The sequence below is a fragment of the Atta cephalotes genome (genome assembly GCF_000143395.1).
Source record: "Atta cephalotes unplaced genomic scaffold scaffold00021, whole genome shotgun sequence".
Classification (NCBI taxonomy): domain Eukaryota; kingdom Metazoa; phylum Arthropoda; class Insecta; order Hymenoptera; family Formicidae; genus Atta; species Atta cephalotes.
Genome location: NW_012130085.1, coordinates 3,078,214 through 3,098,583, shown reverse-complemented (window position 1 = coordinate 3,098,583; position 20,370 = coordinate 3,078,214). Strand labels below are relative to the sequence as shown.

The following is a 20,370-nucleotide window of genomic DNA, read 5'->3' as shown; positions in this document are numbered from 1 at the left end:
TCTCTCTCTCTCTCTCTCTCTCTCTCTCTCTCTCTCTCTCTCTCTCTTTGTGTGTGTGTGTGTGTGTGTGTGTGTGTGTGTGTGTGTGTGTGTGTGTGTGTGTGTGTGTGTGTGTGTGTGTGTGTGTGTGTGTGTGTGTGTGTGTGTGTGTGTGTGTGTGTGCGCGAAGTATACACAAAAAATCAAAATTTTTTGAAATCTTATGCATTTTATTTCTGATTGTCCATAATCTTTGACAAATGTGTTTATAAAATTATGTTTTTAGTTTTCACTTTTTAATTTACTTTAATTAATCCGCATATTTTTAATGGTATCTTGCGCTATCTATCGACATCGTTTAATATGTATTTGCAATTTTAATTGAACATAGTAAAAGTAACAAGAAGTTTTTTTTTTTGGTATATTATAAGATTCTGTAAAGCTACCAAAATTCTCATTAGTTATACATCACTTGCGCGCCCCGGGGTCTCTACATAAAGTAAATAGATCGTATTGTACTCGCGTCGCGTGTGGTCTCGGGAGAGAGCTATCCTTTAGTCCATTCTCGGGGGTTTATGAATGTCGGTGAGATCTGTGAGTTCCTCACAGTCATTAGAATTGAAGTCAACGTGCAAAGGGACGTGCCTTCAATGGAAAATACCCGAGCGCGTTGTGATCTTGGGCATGCGATTAAATTTCTCAGTTCTACAATCGAATTTAAAACTGAATCGCGCCGACGTCTGGACAGCTGCCAGTCGTTGCCCTAGAATTCCGTCGAATCGGGCCGTGTGGGGCGACCAGAAAAAAGCCACCCTAAAACGTCAAATAACAAATTTCGAAGGGGGTTGCCGACAAGATTCGCGACCGGGCCCCTTGAGAAGACTTCTTTTAAGATGGGATGGACCCGCGGCCCTTCAACTGTTCTCGTAGCCAGTTCTTTTTTCTTTTTCATTATGTTTCGATATCAATTTAGCGCACTCCAGGGTCGGTGCGACCGACGATGCTGATCGACGGACTACAAGGGCGAACTTGATTTCCAGCATCTGCTTGAACTGAAAACATCCCTAAATGATCTTGTTTAGCAAGTCCCCTATCAACTTTTAGAGATTGATGTTTTGTTTTTATTATCATGTTCGATTGTGTACAATTAGTTTACTGTATTATTCAAAATGAGATGAGTATTCAGAACACTAAGACCCCACAAAAAGAACAAAATATAAGGAGAGATCAAATGTTAAGGTATTTAAATAAAATAAAAGGATATTTGTATTTTGTTTTGTATTTCTTTCTTTTTGTTTTTTTTATATTATATTTATAATTAATCGGAGACTCTTTCCTTCCTGATGGGATACCGAATATTGTATCTATGTTTTGTTAACATTCCTCTAATGAGTCGCTTATGTTAGTTGAATATTGTCCATATTTTATTTTATTTTATATAATGCTTTATATAATGTGTCTCTTTTGAAATATTTTAAGTACAAACAAACTTAAATTTTTTATTAGATTTTGTGTTTTATTTAAAAATCTATTGAACGAAAGTTTAACCACAATAATTTCGGCGAGAGATTTTCCTCCCCCTCAGCGATTTCCACATAATGATACAAAGGACCGCGTTGTGTCTCGACTGCGGAAGATGTAATCTAATCGGATCACAAGCACACACATACAACATATTGGTATAGCATGCGCGGATCTTTAGTTTATGTAGACTCGATTCCCACGGTGGAATTAAAGATTCACGAGTGAAAATACCCATCGCACTTGTCATGGGAACGAGCACCGGGTGGCTCGTCCGATGTACAATCGCCTCGCAATGGGCACGGGGGTAAAAGGCGTGGTGTATGGCGACAAGGCGCACTTCGACAAACGAGAGGGATGAAACGCGCGAGCACGTTGCCGAGGGTCTTCCCGCCTTTTTTTTACGTCACAGAGGGCTGATGGAATTCGTCTCGTAGACGTGCTCACGCATACAGATTTTACTACACACACACACACACACACATGCGCGCGCGTATACATATATGTATATATGCGTATGGAGAGATAGTAACCAGTGAATAACCGGTTAATGTATATTGTTTTATATATAGAATAGATATTTATAGAATAGATAAGAAGAAGAGAAAAAAAAAGAGAAAGAGAATTAATTTAATTTCTTGTAGAATTAACAATTTGAGGATATAATTTAATTTTGTGAGAAAATATAGTGCTCTCTTGGTCCAAAGTGCATTATAAACGAAAAACATTGGACAAAATTACAAAACAAATAATTAAACAGAGTTAATAAATAATTCAACATAAATCATTATTTAAGTTACCATTTGCTCATTTTGACAGAAAATAATTATATTTAAAAATAATCTAATTATATCTCCTATTATCTTTACAAAAATTATAGAAATAAATACTGGGATAATGATTGTCCAGTTTTTTTTTTTTGTTAGTGCACATATATTAGTCACGATGACAATACAATTTCGACGTGAAAATAAGTACCTTCATCATTTATATCAGACGGAAGATTACAGACGCAGATGAATATTTAATTTTCAATACGACATTAACGCGGAGACCCTTACCGTATACCGTAAACCTGTATTTTTGTACAACCCCACGGGAACGAGAGCCGAGAGGAGCGCGATCACTCGATTATGCTGGCGTGTACGCGCACATGCTCATACCTGCGCCGGTATGAGTCACACGGTCGCGATGCATACACATATGTACCTTCTCACATGTGCACGCGTCATATGAGAGCGGGTGCGTATGCTCAGGGAGCGTTCTATTATGGGGAAGTTTGATGGAGCGAGTGCGAGGGCATCAAGGCAGGTGGTAGCCAGATGTCTTTCGGTAAAGACTTCCACCCTGATGTCGTTGGCTGGATGGCTGGCTGGATGGCTGGCTGGATGGCTGGCTGGCTGGCTGGCTGGCTGGTTGGTTGGCTAGCCCGCACGATCGCGTGTAATAAAGTGCACGTGTATAGATACGTATGCTTACCTATCCGTTTACCCGGTCCTACTCGCGCCGTGCATGTCTGAACCGGCGTGGCGTGGTGGCACGAATTCATCTCGGGGGCCTGTATCTTTTGCCCCGTGGGCCCTATGGGCCTAGTGAGTCCTGTGGCCTTCCGCCGAATGATGATCCTTCAAGAATATACCGGCTTCATTAAAATACGCTACGCGCAAAACTTATCTGATTTTGGGTACCAGTTTCTTTGGCAATTTCGAGTCAATCTGGATGCGCGATGAAAAATTTATTAAATCTTCTTCTTTTTTTTCGAATTTTAATATACATACGGACTTTAATTTTTGAATGAATAATCCTCAGATTGAAATGTTGAAGCAATGTTTATCGAGTGAAGAAAAATGCCCCTTGCATTTCGATCACTAATGTCAATCTATCGATCTTGACTTCTTTTGCATATCATATAACGAAATTATTATAATAGCTTGATTATTTTTTTGGTGAAAAGGATATATATATATATATATATATATATATATATATATTCCTATTTATTCCCATTATTTATTTAACCTTATTTATTTAACCTTAATAGATTCCGCGATGTCAATAACCTTCGATTTAATCAACCGTGAGAGCCGCCAGTCTCGTCCGTTTCGTGACAGCGGAAGGGATCATTGAGCTGGAAAATAAGCTTGATTCCTTGGTTACGGAATTTTTATGATGAAATTGAAAACAAAAGGAAATTTTGGTGTCATGCAATCAGTTATATATTTTGGAAATAATTTAATAATGTCTATATTAATAATGATTTAATTCTGTTTTATTTATTTTTTTTTTTTGTTAAATAGATGATTAGTGTGTCCTTTTTTCCTCTCATCCGATAACATATTATTTAATGATATTTGATGATAATTTAAGTTATCTGCACCTGACAAATAATTTAAGTTTCCTAGTTTTTTTTCTAGAATTTTACTTTTTATTAAATAATTATTTTCGAGGTTTTATGATTTTTTTTATATTGTCTTCTTTTTTTAATGAAATAGGAATACTACGTACAAAAAATGCTTATTAATTGTCGAAGTAGACATCTGATAAATGAATTAATAAATTTTTTTTATATTATCGATTAAATATAAAAGTAAGTCAATAAAGAGAAATCCTGTTTGGTCAAAATAATCTTAGTACTAAATATTTCAATATATGCATTTATATACATATTCAATTTTGCAAATCGCGCACCGAAATCTTTCTTACAATTAGTCTTGAAACGGACAGTCATGAATAGAACTAGGATAGTATAGTCAATATTAAATTGTGTTAATATTATAATAATGTCATATTAAATTGATAAGCAATTTGAATCCTTATGATATGATATTAGCCTCAAAACGATGCTTCGATACAAATCTGGACGTCTCGAATCTCTTCTGTTTTTTCGTTTATTTAAAATATTCAAAAAATCTCTAAAATTTCACGAACATTATACTTTTAATTTTCTAGAACAAATGTATAAACTTCATTTTGAAAAATAATAAAATATATATAATTTGATAATTGAAGTATTAAGTTAGATAACAGTAGCATTTGATTTAAAAAATTATAACTTTTTATAATAAACGAATATAAAAAATGATTGTAGGATTTTTTAATTTAAGTATGAAGTTTTGAAAAAAATACGAGGACTTTAAATTCTTCAAAAAAGTTGAATAATTTGAGCACATAAAAATGAATGATTTAAAATAAGAGGCAAATAGAAAAAGTTGAGTTGAAATATTTTTTTTTTATTTTGGTGCAGAAACAATGTACATATTTTATTTACAAAAATTTCATGAAATGTAAAGTTGAAAAAGTCACATTTTATAATCTAAACACAATAGAATATATCATATGGATATCCTGCAGATATCTTTAGGCTGTCCTTGTGATATAATTTGGACATTTCTGTTGTACGGAATAAGTATACGTGCGACGATTAGAATAAGTAATTTTTTTTAGAAAAAAATTTTTTAAATAACATTTAGACGTTAATTTTGAATGAAAATAAAATACAATGATTTTTTTTTTTATAAATTTTTTATATTTTATAATTTAAGTATATACATGTAAATTCGATAGTTAAAATAGTGATTTTAAACAAAAAAATCTTTTTAATATAAAAAGGAATATTTAGACGTTAATTTAAAATGAAAATAAAATATTCATAATGATTTTTTTTTACACAATTTTTATTTTATATAAAAAGGACTCAAGTCGGTACAAGTCTAGATCAGTCAATGTTTGTCGCAGAATTTAATTGTATACAGTTCACAAGGAGATTGATGGTTGTGCTCGTCCTGCTACGCACACGTCTCCCTCATCACAAACTTTTTTTTAGGAGGGTAATAAGAAATGATGATTTGTGTGAAACTTGCACGAACAGGACTCAATCAGACACGAAATACTAAGACTAGTAGGGTTGATGCTAACAAGTTGGATGCTAAAAGAATTGATCTTAAAAAGATATTAATAATTTGATGCTAATATAAGCATCATAAAAACTGTAAATAATTTATTGCAAAAAATATTATAATACCTTAGCCGGGATAATATTTTTCGCAATGAATTATTTATAGTTTTTGAAGATGTTTATATTATAATAACATCAGATTATTAATATCCTTCTGAGATACTTATTAGAGTTATTAACACACAGTATTATTAAATTGCTTATCAATTTAATATGTGATATTACTATTTATTTTAGTTCTGTTTATGATTGTCTTTTAAGATTGAAAAAAATTTCGGCGCGCGCGACAGTTTACAGAATTGAAAATAAATTCTATTTATATAAATTGAAATATTTAAGCACTAAGATTCGCTTTGATCGAAAATAAGATTATTTCTCTTATTAATTGATTTATTCTCGTAGATACAACGTAGATCTCGTAAATTAAATTATAAATGATTAAATTATAAATTATAAATGTAAAAATAATATATGTTAGTATATAACAATAAAATATTATGTCTCAAATTAAATTGTGTGTTATACATAATTTAATTTAGGAAATCATCTTTTTAGAAATAAGTAATTTTATTTTAATACTATCTGTAATAATACTTAGAAGTCAACATTTTTCAGAAGTCTCTTAAATTATTGTAAATTTATATATAATGATATATGAATTTAACACAACACAATAATAAATTATTTTGAAATATTTTATTTTACATTATTATGCATTGCGCTAACATCGATAATTAATAAAGGCGGCCCAGTTGTACAAGAGTATTCAGGATATGTCACTCATGTATGACATAAATTCTAAAAGCGTTTACTGCGAACGACGAGCAATCGATTCGTGTGACAACTTGTGTCATCGGAGGCGAATTCTATGACACCCTGGCGCAAGGAGGGGGGGGGGGGGAGCACGCGTCATCGTAAGCGCCGGTATCTTGGACGATTGCAAACGAGACCGGGGCAAGAGGGTGGGACTCACTGGGGTAGCAGCTGACGCCATAACTATGAACGAACGCTCCCTGGATCCATACACCTGGTCCCGGATACTAGAAAATTGACGAAAGGATCAATTGTGTTGAGGGTGTCGCACGCGACCAATGCGGTAGGATCTGTATTTGCGTTGACCTAATATTCTGTCCTGTTATGAGTGTCGGGGGGTCCCGCACAGTACGCTCGATAAGCCATATAAATGCCTATATCTTATATTTCGTGTGATAAAGAATCTTCTCAAAAAGTTGACTTATGCGAAGGAAAATCCTTTTTCTGAAAGATGAAAAGTGAAATCAAAGAAAATAATAGAATTTTTTATTTAAAAAAATGTTTTTATATTTTATACATATTTTATATACCTACAAGAAATGTTCCGCAAAGATCACAACAACTTAAGGGAAGATTCCTAAAAGCATTTTGAGACTAAAATTCTAATAACTAAATTATCGGGATTATATTAATTTTTCAATGATTAAAAATAATCAATAATTTTATCTTCATATAAAAATAATTTTTGTATCGATATTAACAGATAATTAAGAGACAATTATAGCTTTTGCTTTTAGCACTTTGCGTTGTATCAACTAAAGCTCTAGATATATCAAAGTAGCGCAAATCTTTTATCTGAGCCGAAATGCCGACAATTTTCCTATTGGCTATTTCGACCGCCATTTTTGACTAGTTGTCTGTAGTCCAATAAGCGCTTAGTATTATTGGATATATGGTAGGTTAGTGAGTTCAAAATGGAGGACTTGTGTGCTATTTTGATATATCTAGAGTTTTAGTACCAACAATTGAACACGCAAATTTTTGGCAATATGATTAGCTAACTTTAAATGCTTATATAATTCAAAAATTATTATACATTTTGCTATTAGAATTTTTAGTTTCAAGATGTTCGTAGGAATCCCTTAAGTGTTATTATGGTCTTTACATCCTGTATTTATTTTTTTTCTATATATTTATTTAACTTAGTTAAAAATTTTTGCGATTATCTGAAACGTAACTATTAGCTGCGTTCAGCAGAGAAAATTAATCAGTTAGCACTGATCCTTTAATGTGATTGATTCTTGCTTTCAGTTTTTCATTAGATCTAAGTGTAGAAATCAATTATTAAAGAATCACTAAGCGCTAACTGATTAGTTTTTTCTGCTGAACGCAGCCATAAATATAATGTTGAAAAGCATACTTTCAATATGAAGAATTAACTCATTAAACCCATCGAATTAATTAATTGTGACTTCAGAAATTACGTTAATTAGTTCAGTAAGAATTAATTGTTATACAACTTCAAGTGCGAAGTTTGTTTTGTCAAGTCGTAATCGTCGATCTCCGCCGGCGGGCTTCTCATACATTCAAAAGGACGCCTTGCACGATGACCTTATTGTTGCGTGACGCGTGACAGGCGGAAGCGAGGAAGTAAGGAAGGAAGGAAGAGGAGCTAAAGGCGCGCCTGGTGTGTGTCATAAAGGCGAAATAAACGCGTGAGCGCTGAACGTGAACGGAAGAAGTGCTCGTGAAAAAAAAGAGGGGAAAGTTCGGAACTTTGGCAGATGTCCATACCTCGGCACGCACGGCACCAGGGCTTTCTTTTCCGTTCTCACGAGAAGTCAGATCACCCGGTCCCGCGATATCGTTTTATTGTCTCTGAAATTTAGCGACGTCCATCCGTGCCCCATCGTTATCTTACGCCCGTATTACACTATGCATTGGGAGAGATGTGAATTATGAAAAACTCTGTCTATTCGATTATATAAATTATCGTCTGCAAATTTATTATTGACAAACGAATAAATAATAAGCTTTGTGAGTTGAATATGTAGAATATATAGTCGATATGAATTCACGCCCGTTTAACTGTTTTGTATTGAAGGTCAACTTTTCCAGTTCTATTGTATACATCGTGATATGTACAATAATGTTTCTTATACATATATTTTATGTATATTGAAGATATAAAAAGCTGCGTCCAGTGTAAAAAACAGCTTTACAACTGTTGTAAAATTCTTAAATATTATTTGTTTATACCTTTAGATCAAGTGAGGAATTAAGGGCAAGATCAATCATATTAAAGAATTTTACAACAGTTGCAAAGCTGCTTTTTCTACTGAACGCAGTCAAAATTCTTAAAGAAATTTTTGCACGGTGACAAAAGACACGCTCGTTCATTTTCCTAGATAAGTAAGCAGCTGTTGGCGGCACCTGCTTTTGTTATCACCTCTCGAGTAAAAGCTACCGAATAAATTTATCTGAATATTTTAGTTGACAATTTGTTGAAGTAATTTAACGACGAAGATCATCCCTTTATTATGTATGTTTAACTTTTTCAATTCAAGAATAATATAGGATTATTTCTTAGGCCTTTAGGAGCAAATATTTAATTTCTATAATTTCTAACTGCTTTTATTGCTTCAATGATTTTTCAATGTCTGACATTGCAATGAACAACATAGTATGTAATACAAAGCTTTTATATTATATTCGAATCACATAAAATTTAATTTTACATGGCGCTGTATAAAATTTTGAATAATGTCTTTCCATTTAAACATCTATTATTACTTTATTACATTTAGAAATTTAATATATTCAATTAAAACTTATATGAAGTTTTACTTTTCTATATTCAGATATGTAGGTATGTCTAATTTTTTTTCACCTTCTTTTTATTTGCCAGCTGAATCTGATTAAGTGGGAATATATTATTTGCCATCTGTTTACTATCTCTGTCCAGAAGGACGTTTTATTGTATCGATACCACGATTAAGCCGGTATTTTTTTTTTTTTTGTTGAATGGTGAGGAATGTGGAAGAAGTTCTTTTAGACATGCCACGTGCCTGAAGGATTTAAATTCAAGAAAGATGCGGCAGTTATAAGTTCTACGAAGACACAAGCCTTTACGTAACTTTCCGGGAATTCTTGTGCTAATTTGATCTTCTTGGCTCTATCGCTCTCATTAACAAAAATTAATACTCTTTACAGAGTTTACCTATATCGAAGATATTGGCTGTGTTTCAGAATTCACTATCAGTACTGAAAATTTGTAATTTACATCACATGCACTATAGATTTTAAGCATTGGCAATTAATTTTGGAACACAGTTATTATAAGCGTATAAAGAGAAAATATAACTTTTACTTTTTTGCGACCGGTCGAGGAACGTGTTTTATTTCATTTTCTTATATTTCATTTTCTTTATTTCTTTTTCTTTATGGGAACTAAAAATTATTATTATTACGACTCATTATAATAATAAGGAAAAATTGATACATTAAATTAAATAATAAAATCCTCACATTGAAATCTATCAGTTATGCTTCGATCACTTACAAACTAATTCAGAATTATTGATCCAACTTCTCTCCCTGAATTAATTTTTAAATGATTGAAGTATAACCGATAGCGATTTTGTAACAATGTAAATAAGGATTTTATTAACTTTACTTTTATGTACTAATTTTTCTTTAAGTATAGCATCATTATTATAATAATTTTCGGTTTTTTGAAGAAAAATACATAAGAAAATGTAGAAATAAAATGATCCTCGAACGGTCATAAAAAAGTTGTATTTTCCTTTTAGAGATACTCTTCACATCTATTTCTTAAAAATCATCGTTCAAGTTATCTGAAAAGTAAAAATCTGTATTAAACTCCAAAAATATATAAATATATAAATAACTACAGTTTTTAATATTATTATTCTGACAAGAATTACTGATTGCTATGCTTTTTCCGTTTTGTTTTCTTACGATGTTCTTACGCGTTTTACATAAATTCTCAAGTATTTCCGAGAAGTGTTTGGTATTGATGTAAACATAACCACACCTGCGGAGGGATGATATTTTCGGTAGATTAATAAAGTTGCATGGTATGATGCTATCGATACTTATCAGATAAAAATCGACTGTAATTATTAGTCGAGGTGTGCGATTAACATCTTAATTTATCGTTTCGTGCTTTGCTGCTCTTGTATTCTCAATCTACTGGCATGACGATTATAGTTTTGTCATCAGTATATCCGTGTTATGTTCGATAAAACGAAGTTTTTACTCTGGAAAAAGAGCCTGATTGCATTAATTAGAATTCTGGTTGAAAATGGATAAATCAGAATTTGTGCTGATTGAATCTAATTGCAATTGAGATGTATAATTAGAATTCTGATTGAGATATAATCAGAATTTTCTGGTTCGTTTATTTTCAACCAGCAATTTTTCTCACTGTGTTATTCAACGCGATTAATATTACACGCAGGCCTGTTTATCATAGCGGGCAACGTTATGAGAGAGGTTCTTTCTTCGAGCGTAATTAAATGGGAGTGGTGTCGTTTTAGCTTGTTTGCATTCCATAGTGTTAGACCGTTCGCGATGACGTAACTTCATCTTTCGTATCGTCTAAATGCGTAGCAACCATGCAGCTTGAAATGAATCGCGTTGAAGTCACGCATCGTATTTCGTACGCAATAAATTTATCATGTGCACCACTCAGTAGTATTAATAATCGCAAAGGTATTAATTCTATGTAAACAAACAAAATTATTTTCTACTCACAATTATTTTCTAAGCAAGTATGCTTAGAAAGTATAGCATTTTTTTTTGTCAATATATGACATTTTTCTTTCCTCCTATGATATTTATAGTAGACTTGATTGAAGATAGGGGTTCATTAGAGACGAGGATGTTTCGATCGATGGCTCTCAGCATGTATGAAGCGACGATAGGTACCCCAGGCCATCTGCAGCACACATATGTTTATGGCACACGCATACGTCCGCGGGTGCTCCGTTGCTATCGTTGCATAAGCTAACTATATTCTCAGTCGCTCACCCTGGATTCTCCCTGGCATATGCAGCTGTTAGGGGCGAGGGAAAGGGGAAAAAGTGAGGGTGAGCAGATTGCACGGCACGTAGAGGAGCATACGACATTGCCTTCTGTTCTCGGATGCATTGTTATTCAGCGGGACAGTGCATAGATCTATCTCTACGAAAGCATGTCGTGCCCCAGAATTCATAAAAATTAGGTTTTCAGGATTTAATTATCAATGATTAATCTAGAAATCGGATTCTGACTTTTCCGAAGAAGAGAGTTGACATTCTATAGTCTTTGATTTTTCTAAAAATTTTTATAATTGAGATGTAAAATAAGAAAAAATTATATCGCTGTTTTGAAATGAAGGACAGCAGTTTTTGGCAATTTTTTAATAAAGTGAAATAAAATTATTATTAATTAATCGAAAAAAGAAACTAAGTAACTTGTTAAAGTAACTAAGAATGATTTCATTGATTCAACAAATCTATAACTGTAATATATATGAACAGTTTTCTATGAAATATCAAAGTTATATCAGCTGAATAAAATTAGCATAGATATATTATAAGTTACCATATTTATAATAACAACAAACTTTGTTAATACAGCAAGGATGACTTTCTATAGAAAGATCAATCTAATATGTAGAATATATAGATTAAAATTTTTAACAAAACATACTAGCTATGATGGCACATAGTTTTACTGTAATAATATATAGTTTACTGTAATAACTTGTTACATTAACAATTTTTTTTATAGCAAAGAAAAACTTAATTAGTATACTGATAATAATCGTTTAGACATAATTTTTTTATTAAACCAATCAAATATATATCCATCAAATATATATGTTTTGTTATAAATTCACATAGCAAGCTAATAGTTTTGCTAAATCACTTAATCTATTTTTTCCTAACAATTACGTCATCACACTAAACTGTAAAGAATGACTTTCTGATCGGGGATGGGAGTATGTAAAGGATGCAAAAGCTTAATAAAGAAGCATTCCAATTACCTACAAAACGTGACAGGAAGTCGCAAAGCGAAGGAAGATCAAGTCGCTCGTGACCACAAAAAAACCGGCGTTTTCGCGGTCAGAATTGCTTCCCGAGTAGTGATGGTGGCAAAATTAGGAGAGGGTGGCGATAATAAAAGCGCAACAAAAAAGAAGAAGAATCGGGTGCAGGAAGGATATTCACCCATCCGTGATTTCCCGTCTCAGCCGTTATTTCCCGGATAGATAGAAGATATACGTGTTCGTTAAACTTCCGTATTTGGCTTTTGTATTGTCGTAGTTTTGATTCGTGCGAATGATTAAACGACGTTGCAGGAAGGAAGACACTCATTTTCTTACAAGGCTATATTATCAGCATTTAGGAAATGATATTGACACACAATCTAATTTCTTACTTCTTATTGCTATTAAAAATATCGAGTATTTTTTTATCTTTTTTGTCAATTTCGCTAACAACACGTGCCATTGTAGTGAATTGTAGTGCCATATTATTTGGACGAGGGATTAAATCTTGTAGTCATGTTTAGAGACTTTTTTAGCTCATTATATTCAAAAAATTACTATTTATTAACTGACTGCCTACAGCAGTCAGTATTTGTTTCAGCATAAATTATCATCTCATCGCTATCATTGTTTACATGGTCATTGTTTACCATTTTCAGGTCTCGATCTGGATACGATTCTAGCAGCGGTGGAGAGTCCGACAACGAGTACAGTACAGTTAGCCAAGGCAGTCAAGTACAAAGTCAAGCGCAAAATCAACTTTCCAGTGTCACAAATTACGGGCAGGGAAAACATATAAATAAAGGACGATGGACCAAAGACGAAGTAAATCACATATGTTTTTTTTATTTAATTATTTTTTAATTATTTATTTAATTATTTAATACCAATTAGTTTTAGCCAATATAGTTTTCTTTTTTTCTCAAAGGACAATTGATTAATCCTCAATTTAAGTCAGGTAACACACTTTTCAAGTATGAGTGCACTAAGAGACATGAAGAGTTTGTATGGTTTATTGAACTCGGAAGTGGATATCGAGGATCATAATGAGAACAGTTATGTAATGAGAACGATTATCTCCAATGAAAATAGCAAGCGCATGTTCAAATTGCCAATATCTTGTTTGAACAAACACAAACCTTGCATTATTCGATCATCATGATTTTATTTTCTCAATTTTATTTTGTTTTTGGTTTTTGCTGTCATAATGGAATGATCTTTTTCGAAAATTTTTACGGAATTTCTCATATATGAGAAGATCGACGAATTGAAGCCGGACATGATCTTTTGCTTGACAGATAATTGTTATATATAAAGATTATGCGTTTTGCAGAAAACTCGCGAAACGCATAATCTTTATATAGAAAGTCTCAAGATTAAGACAATTATTATCAAGCTGATCAATGTCCCAATGTTTATCGCAGAAATATTTTTGATTTCAATTTATATCAAGTCACTCTATCGAGAATCAATCAGTCTATTGAGAAAAAAAAATGTAATATTTAATATTTAATAGATTAATCGTAATAAAATTAATTTTTTTTATTTGACTGAAAAAGCTCTTTTCTGATTCTTTAAATTTATATTAGTTATACAGTTTGATACCTCAAGCGTATACATTGTTACACCGTATCGCTTCCATGTAGCAAGTTAAGGGGAAAAAGGATGGGGGGAAAACAATGAACATGCGGATCCCCCCGAAAAAAATGTCCACCCCTCGTATTTTGTGCAGCGAGTTGCGCCGCCGTATCGGGAGGCAGATGCTTCAGTTACCCCATAGAATACAGGGTGCACTTACGCGATTTCACGTGGGAAAGCCTACGAGAATCGATCGATCTCTCATGCGTCCGTCCTTTCTCATTTCATATATTCAAAGCGCGCAAATAAAAACCTTGCTATGAGCAAGGTGGAACGAAATATTTTCATTTTTTTCCTACACGTCGCTTTTCCTTTTGCAGGACGCTTTATTGAAACAACTAGTAAGCAACGCGGAACAACAGGGCACTGGTTTGCGATGGGACATTATAGCCGGCCAGTTTCCAGATAGGAGCGATGTACAATGTCAACAGAGATGGGCGAAGGTCGTGAACCCGGAACTAGTGAAGGGTCCATGGACGAAGGAGGTGGGCAGTTCTTGCTAACGTCCCGTCTTCATCATCCTGAAAATCTTTCCCAAATTCAATTGGTCTCCAATGATTTTACAATGAATATATGAAATGTATGCGTATATCCAATTACACTCAGTTTGGATTCTCTTGTACGTATCTATAACTTAAAAATCATTATGTTTTGAAGAAAAATATAAGTTTTCCGAGGATGTTTCTCACGCTTCAATGTTTCTCGTGTTGTTAAGATGATTAACAAAATTATCTCTATTTATTTACGTCAATACTATTAAAAAAAATAATTTTTCAAAATTTGTATTTTCAAAATTATTTTTAAAAAATATTATAGACCTAGATAAATAAAGATAATTTAATTATAAAATTTTTGTATTAGACAATTTTTTAATATTTCGAATTTTGAGATATAATGAAAAAAGCTGAAAATTGCTTTACATATAATTTTATTAAATAATTAAATATTTATTTTATTCTTTAAATTTATTTGGTATTGATATTTTCTAAATTTATCTAAATTTATATAAATTTATATAATATTCTAAATTTATATAAATTAAGTGTACAAAATTTTATTAAAATCAGAATTTGTCATTCTTTGAGATTCTTTTGTAAGTGTTGCGATTGATAATGCGAAGCATTTACATTGATATCGAGTGTTTCATACGCTAGTAGTATAATATCATTGTACGGCACTGCACATACCACCTACACGAGGCGAATCGCATACAGACACAAGGATCCCAGCACTCGTGTCTGCCACTCGCCTCAGTGGGGTATGCAATAAGAAAAAGCTCTGACCACAGTGATGCTGCGTCGCCGTGCCAATGCACTTGGCAACAGCCAAGGGCAAGTAACGCGGCTCCGGGAATCGAGTGCGCGTACGTGCGATTATGGCGTTTCCCACTGGTATTCCTTAGTTGAGATCTGCTTAAGATATCTCCTTATATTTGCAGTGTCCTATAACAAACCAGATTATTCATAATATTATATTCAGACAATATTTAGGGGATAACATTTTTCTTGAAACTATTTTTTGATCATTGAAAAGCTGACTAGATCGTTTGATTATTTCATTCGAATTATTATCGAATAATATTAATTTTATTAGCATTGAAGAGATTTGTTGCATTTATATATTAAAAGAAGCTATTAAATATAAGACAGATAATCCATACAAATTTCTTATTATTATAAAATATTTTCTTAAGATTTATCTTGCTACATATTTCTTTGTTATATTTTATAAATATAACTCTCTTCTGTTTTACAGGAAGATGAAAAAGTAGTAGAACTTGTACGGAAGTATGGTCCAAAAAAGTGGACGGTGATAGCGCGGCATCTTAAAGGTCGGATTGGCAAACAGTGCCGAGAACGATGGCACAATCACTTGAATCCGGAGATAAAGAAAACTGCATGGACGGAGGCTGAAGACAAAATAATCGTTGATGCTCATCGTAGAGTCGGCAATCAATGGGCAAAAATCGCTAAGCTCTTACCGGGAAGGACTGATAATGCGATTAAAAATCATTGGAATAGTACGATGAGAAGGAAATATGAAGGTGAAGAAGGAAGAATTGCGACCAAAGGTATTGTCTATGGTAAATTTTGATGTACTAATATAATTTTGATGTAGTAACGATATAAATTTTATTGTGATAAATATGTTCTTTGTCATTGAATTGTGTTTATAATGCCTGCTGGATTTGATAGAACATGGCGAGAAATGAACGCAACTTACTGTATTTAGGCAGAGGCAAGAGAAAAAATGCACAGGGTGCTACTACTGTAAAGGATACGCTTCTTCTGGAAGATGATCAGAATCGGAAAACTGCCTCGGCTAGTAATTCGACAATAACAGTGGGTAACTCCTCGCAGAGTCTCGACCTCGAACATCTGGGTTGGATCAAAAGTTGGGAACAGCATGCTACGGCGGGATACCAGAATGCTCTGGAATTAAACAGGCATACACACGGCAATGAAAAGTGCACGTCTCCGTTGAAAAGAGGATCTTCACGAGCGAAAGCCGAGACAATTTCGTCATTATCTAAGTATATCTTCTTTTAAACGAATGATATCATATATGTCTCTGGGCAGCATTCAATTTTCTTCTTTTTTCTGCGTAGATATTTCAACTTACAACAAATACAAAACGAAACATCTGGTTCGAAGAGCTCAGAAATAAAACTGATGCCGATGCCCGACTTGGAGGATGTACCCGAGCACGTGGATAAGAAGAGTAGCCCTCCGCCTATATTACGTAGACGTAGAAACGCGCACAGTTCGCTGCAGAGGATAGATGTCTCCGACAGCGGGAATCAATCGAATTACATCGTAACGAGCCAACAGGTGCAAACAGGAAACATCACCCCTTCGACTCCTATCAAGCAACTTCCATTCAGTCCTTCGCAATTCCTGAACAGTCTAAGTCCATCGGAAACGTGGCCGCGTGCAAGTACGCCTAAAGGAAGCAGTCCTGGCCCGCTCACGACTCCGCAGCCTACTGGTTTTCGAAGAAGCCAAAACGGTAATTTTCAATGGCATTTTTTTTGTATGCATTATGAGTTTCAAATGAATCGTGAATTATTGGCGAATTCATAATCTTTTACAGTCCACGAAAGCTCTACTCAGATAACACTTATAAGCACAATATTTTTATAAATACAAGATTTTTTTTAGAATCACTTTCTACTGTAATTTTTTTCAGACGGTAATACACCAAGAACACCAACCCCATTTAAAAACGCTTTAGCTGAGCTTGAGCGACGAACCGGAGCAGTACAGTTGCCCGCAACTCCTAGTCGGCTAGATGCATTGACTGAAATAATAAAGCAAGAGACTGAGAACGAGGCTGGAACGAGTACGATTCAGGACCAAGACTCAGGCTATAGCAGTATGATACGAAGGCGCGGTAAAGAAAACAGTGCACCAGGAGGAAAACGTGCGAGGAAAGCCCTTTCTCAGGCTTGGGCATCTCAGGACAACTCCGAAATTAGTTTCCTTGTGGAAACACCAGTATGTTACTTATTACTCGGATAATTATTTGAGACAAATTATTTGTAATTTTGTGTTCATTGATACATAGCTGTCAAAATTATTAATAATATATTACAATATTAGGTATGGGAAAAAGTTCGTAGCGTTTTTCCCGTTAGAATTAAAAAACGCCACGAACTTTTTCCCATATCTAATATATTATAAATAATATAATAGAAATTTATTCCTGCAAGCGAATTTATAACGTTAAAATATTGACAATTTTGATTGTTGGATTCGAACCTGCGATTATCTGTCACAGAATTACGCGTCATCATTTCAATGAACACAAGTTACAAGAGATTAGCTTTTACGAAATACTTTTAATTAAATAAATCCAAAAATATACCTCAATCACAACTTCATCTGCAATAGGCAAGTTAATGATATTATAATTGTTGTGCTTCTTGAATGCACTTAAAAGTTTCGAGAAATTTGAAACAGGTGGATAATAATGTATATTTATTTTTTGTATCATAGAGTAAAAGTTTGGAAGCTTCTACGTTATTCTCACCTGCATCTATGGCACTAGAAGATAGCTTTTTGACGGCAGGAACCAGTCCCACAAAGGTAGAACAACGTACTCAAAATCAAATTCATAATCAACCCGCCTTATCCTGGTATTATTCTCGTACCAATCGCCCTTAGACACGCTAGCCGGCCTTCTAACTTTTCTTTCAATGCTATATGTCTGTACTTAAATTTTTATCTATATCTTCATACATTTTATTTATTTAACGCTTCTTATTTGAAGACAAAATCCAGTTAGAAAATATAAATCTGTATTTTTTCTTCTACTGCTTATTCCTTTTGTCGCTTAATATTGCCCAATCCAAAGATTATCATTCTTGTTAATTTTAGGTATAATACTATACATAAACTAACATTCGATCTATTTATTGAAACTTGTACCAATGCCACGAGACCTTGGCCGTTAATTATTTATATTTATTTAATTATTAATATTAATTTTATTATTTTTAAACTATAAAGATTAATTTATACATCATAAAAATGAGAAAAAACGTTTATGTTACTCATCGTGACCAATATAAATGAATAGAAAAGCATTGAAATTTATTTATACACATACCTTTATGATATATGCAGTTGTTGGTCTTACAAAAATTGTGGTCACTTACAACTCGGAGAATTAAATTATTCATTATTTCGTTGTAAGCTTGTAAATATAAATATCGGCAGGTGACCGATCTTGTTTCGTTTTTGTTTGCTTCAGTCTTATTAATTTTGCTGAGAATGGATTCTAATATAATAAATCGCAAATGATTAATATATGTATTAATAACATTGCTTGCAAAATATGCAGTATTAGCATGGGAAGAAATATTATCGATCCCATATAAATTTTGTCATTTTAAATTGAGTTAACACATCCATTCCATGTCAAATCTTCGTCCTTTAAAACAACTCCTAGATGTAGTCCTACACAAGCATAAAGTGTTTTTAAATATTTTTATTAATATTAATATTTATATATAAAATAATTTGTGTAAATATTTATATTATTTATTTGTATTTGTTTTCTTCTTTTTTTGATGATATATTTAGTTGTCGCATGTTAATTGCATACACTAACTAATAATTGCATACACTAACTGAAATCGTTTTTCTTATACAGGCCTGGCCTAGCGTACCAAAGTACCTCAATCTTTTCCCAATCCAAAGATATTTATGTTGGATAGAACAATTCTAGTTACACAGCGCGTATCTAAAATGTGAAGGCCTAGTCTCTTTTTATTTTGACATTTGTTCTTATTGGAATAAAGTATTACACTTTTTCTTACCCTTCTTCCTCGAAGTCCTAAGATCTTCTTTCTTTCTTCAAAACAAAATTTAGATAAATCTATTCTGTTTTCCTTATAATATAAAATTCAGTAGAAAAGTGAAAGTAATTGAGAGGTTCTTAAATTATGATTTCATAATTTGAGAAGATTTCATAATTTGATTCCGAAATCTTGAGCTCATAGACAGGAAGCAGTATACAAACAAAAGTCCTTGCCCAGAATCGTCCTTTAAGTCCTCACCTAAGAACCTAGTCATTCCACTAGTTATGGGTAGTCTTCTCTTTCTTTCTCTTTCGCCAAAAAAGTGTTGAAGACAAAAAGAGAATACAACAAAATGTCATCACAATTCTTTAATTCTCAAAAAATATAAATTTCGATCTGTCTCCTTTAAGATTCATCTGTCTCTCTTGTCAAATACTTGCAAATCTCAAATCGTTTTTTCCCTTCTCGTACCTTCGAATTCACTTTTCGAAATGTACAGCTAATTCTATTTTTTCTAAGAACATCTCTTATTTGCCGGCTGTAGCTAGTGTGTCTATCCTTTCCAGACTCCTCACGACTTTACGTCCGTACAACAACGGAAGCCGAATGCCAAGAGAGCAATCACGTTTGACGCATTCGACAGTCCTTATTGTATCTTCAGCCCTCTGCCTCCCAGGCCGGTAAAACGCACCAAGGTGAGTTTCTTATTTAATACTGTCTTTTTTACAATTTCTTATACCTACAAACATTAATTTCATCAAATTTCAAGATCTAATTTAGAAGAATTAATTTGGCTAAGATTACCATAATTTTATTTAATATTGTATGTTTATATCGAATAAGTAGCGAATAAATATTATATCTGTGATTGCTTACATAGTTAAGAAGAATATTCTCTTAAAAATCAAATAAATCTTACATTACATTAATGTGGCCAATTGTTACTACAAGTGCATTGATAGCGCGTGTCAATAACTAAAAAAAATTTTAGTTATTGAAAGTTTTTTTCTTTCCCCTTGTTTGTAGGCACAATTGGAAGCACAATGGATAACGGTGGCATGTGGTCGTACTCGAGATCAGCTTGACATGACTCGTGCCGCTCGACGCTTTCTAAACAATCATGGGTATCTGCCGTTGCGTCCACGTTCTTTGAATTTTTAA

At 33.2% G+C, this 20,370-nt stretch overlaps 1 protein-coding gene across 1 annotated transcript in view; it reads left to right on the top strand.

The window, feature by feature from the left end:
- Nucleotides 1-20,370, top strand: part of LOC105619377 (transcriptional activator Myb) — a 25,521-nt gene extending 5,151 nt beyond the window's left edge. The window contains exons 2-10 of the mRNA XM_012200898.1: nt 12,926-13,091; nt 14,225-14,389; nt 15,660-15,975; nt 16,137-16,437; nt 16,513-16,913; nt 17,094-17,401; nt 17,903-17,992; nt 19,776-19,904; nt 20,236-20,370. Of these exons, the coding sequence (XP_012056288.1) occupies nt 12,926-13,091; nt 14,225-14,389; nt 15,660-15,975; nt 16,137-16,437; nt 16,513-16,913; nt 17,094-17,401; nt 17,903-17,992; nt 19,776-19,904; nt 20,236-20,370 (2,011 nt within the window). The remainder of the gene's footprint in view (nt 1-12,925; nt 13,092-14,224; nt 14,390-15,659; nt 15,976-16,136; nt 16,438-16,512; nt 16,914-17,093; nt 17,402-17,902; nt 17,993-19,775; nt 19,905-20,235) is intronic.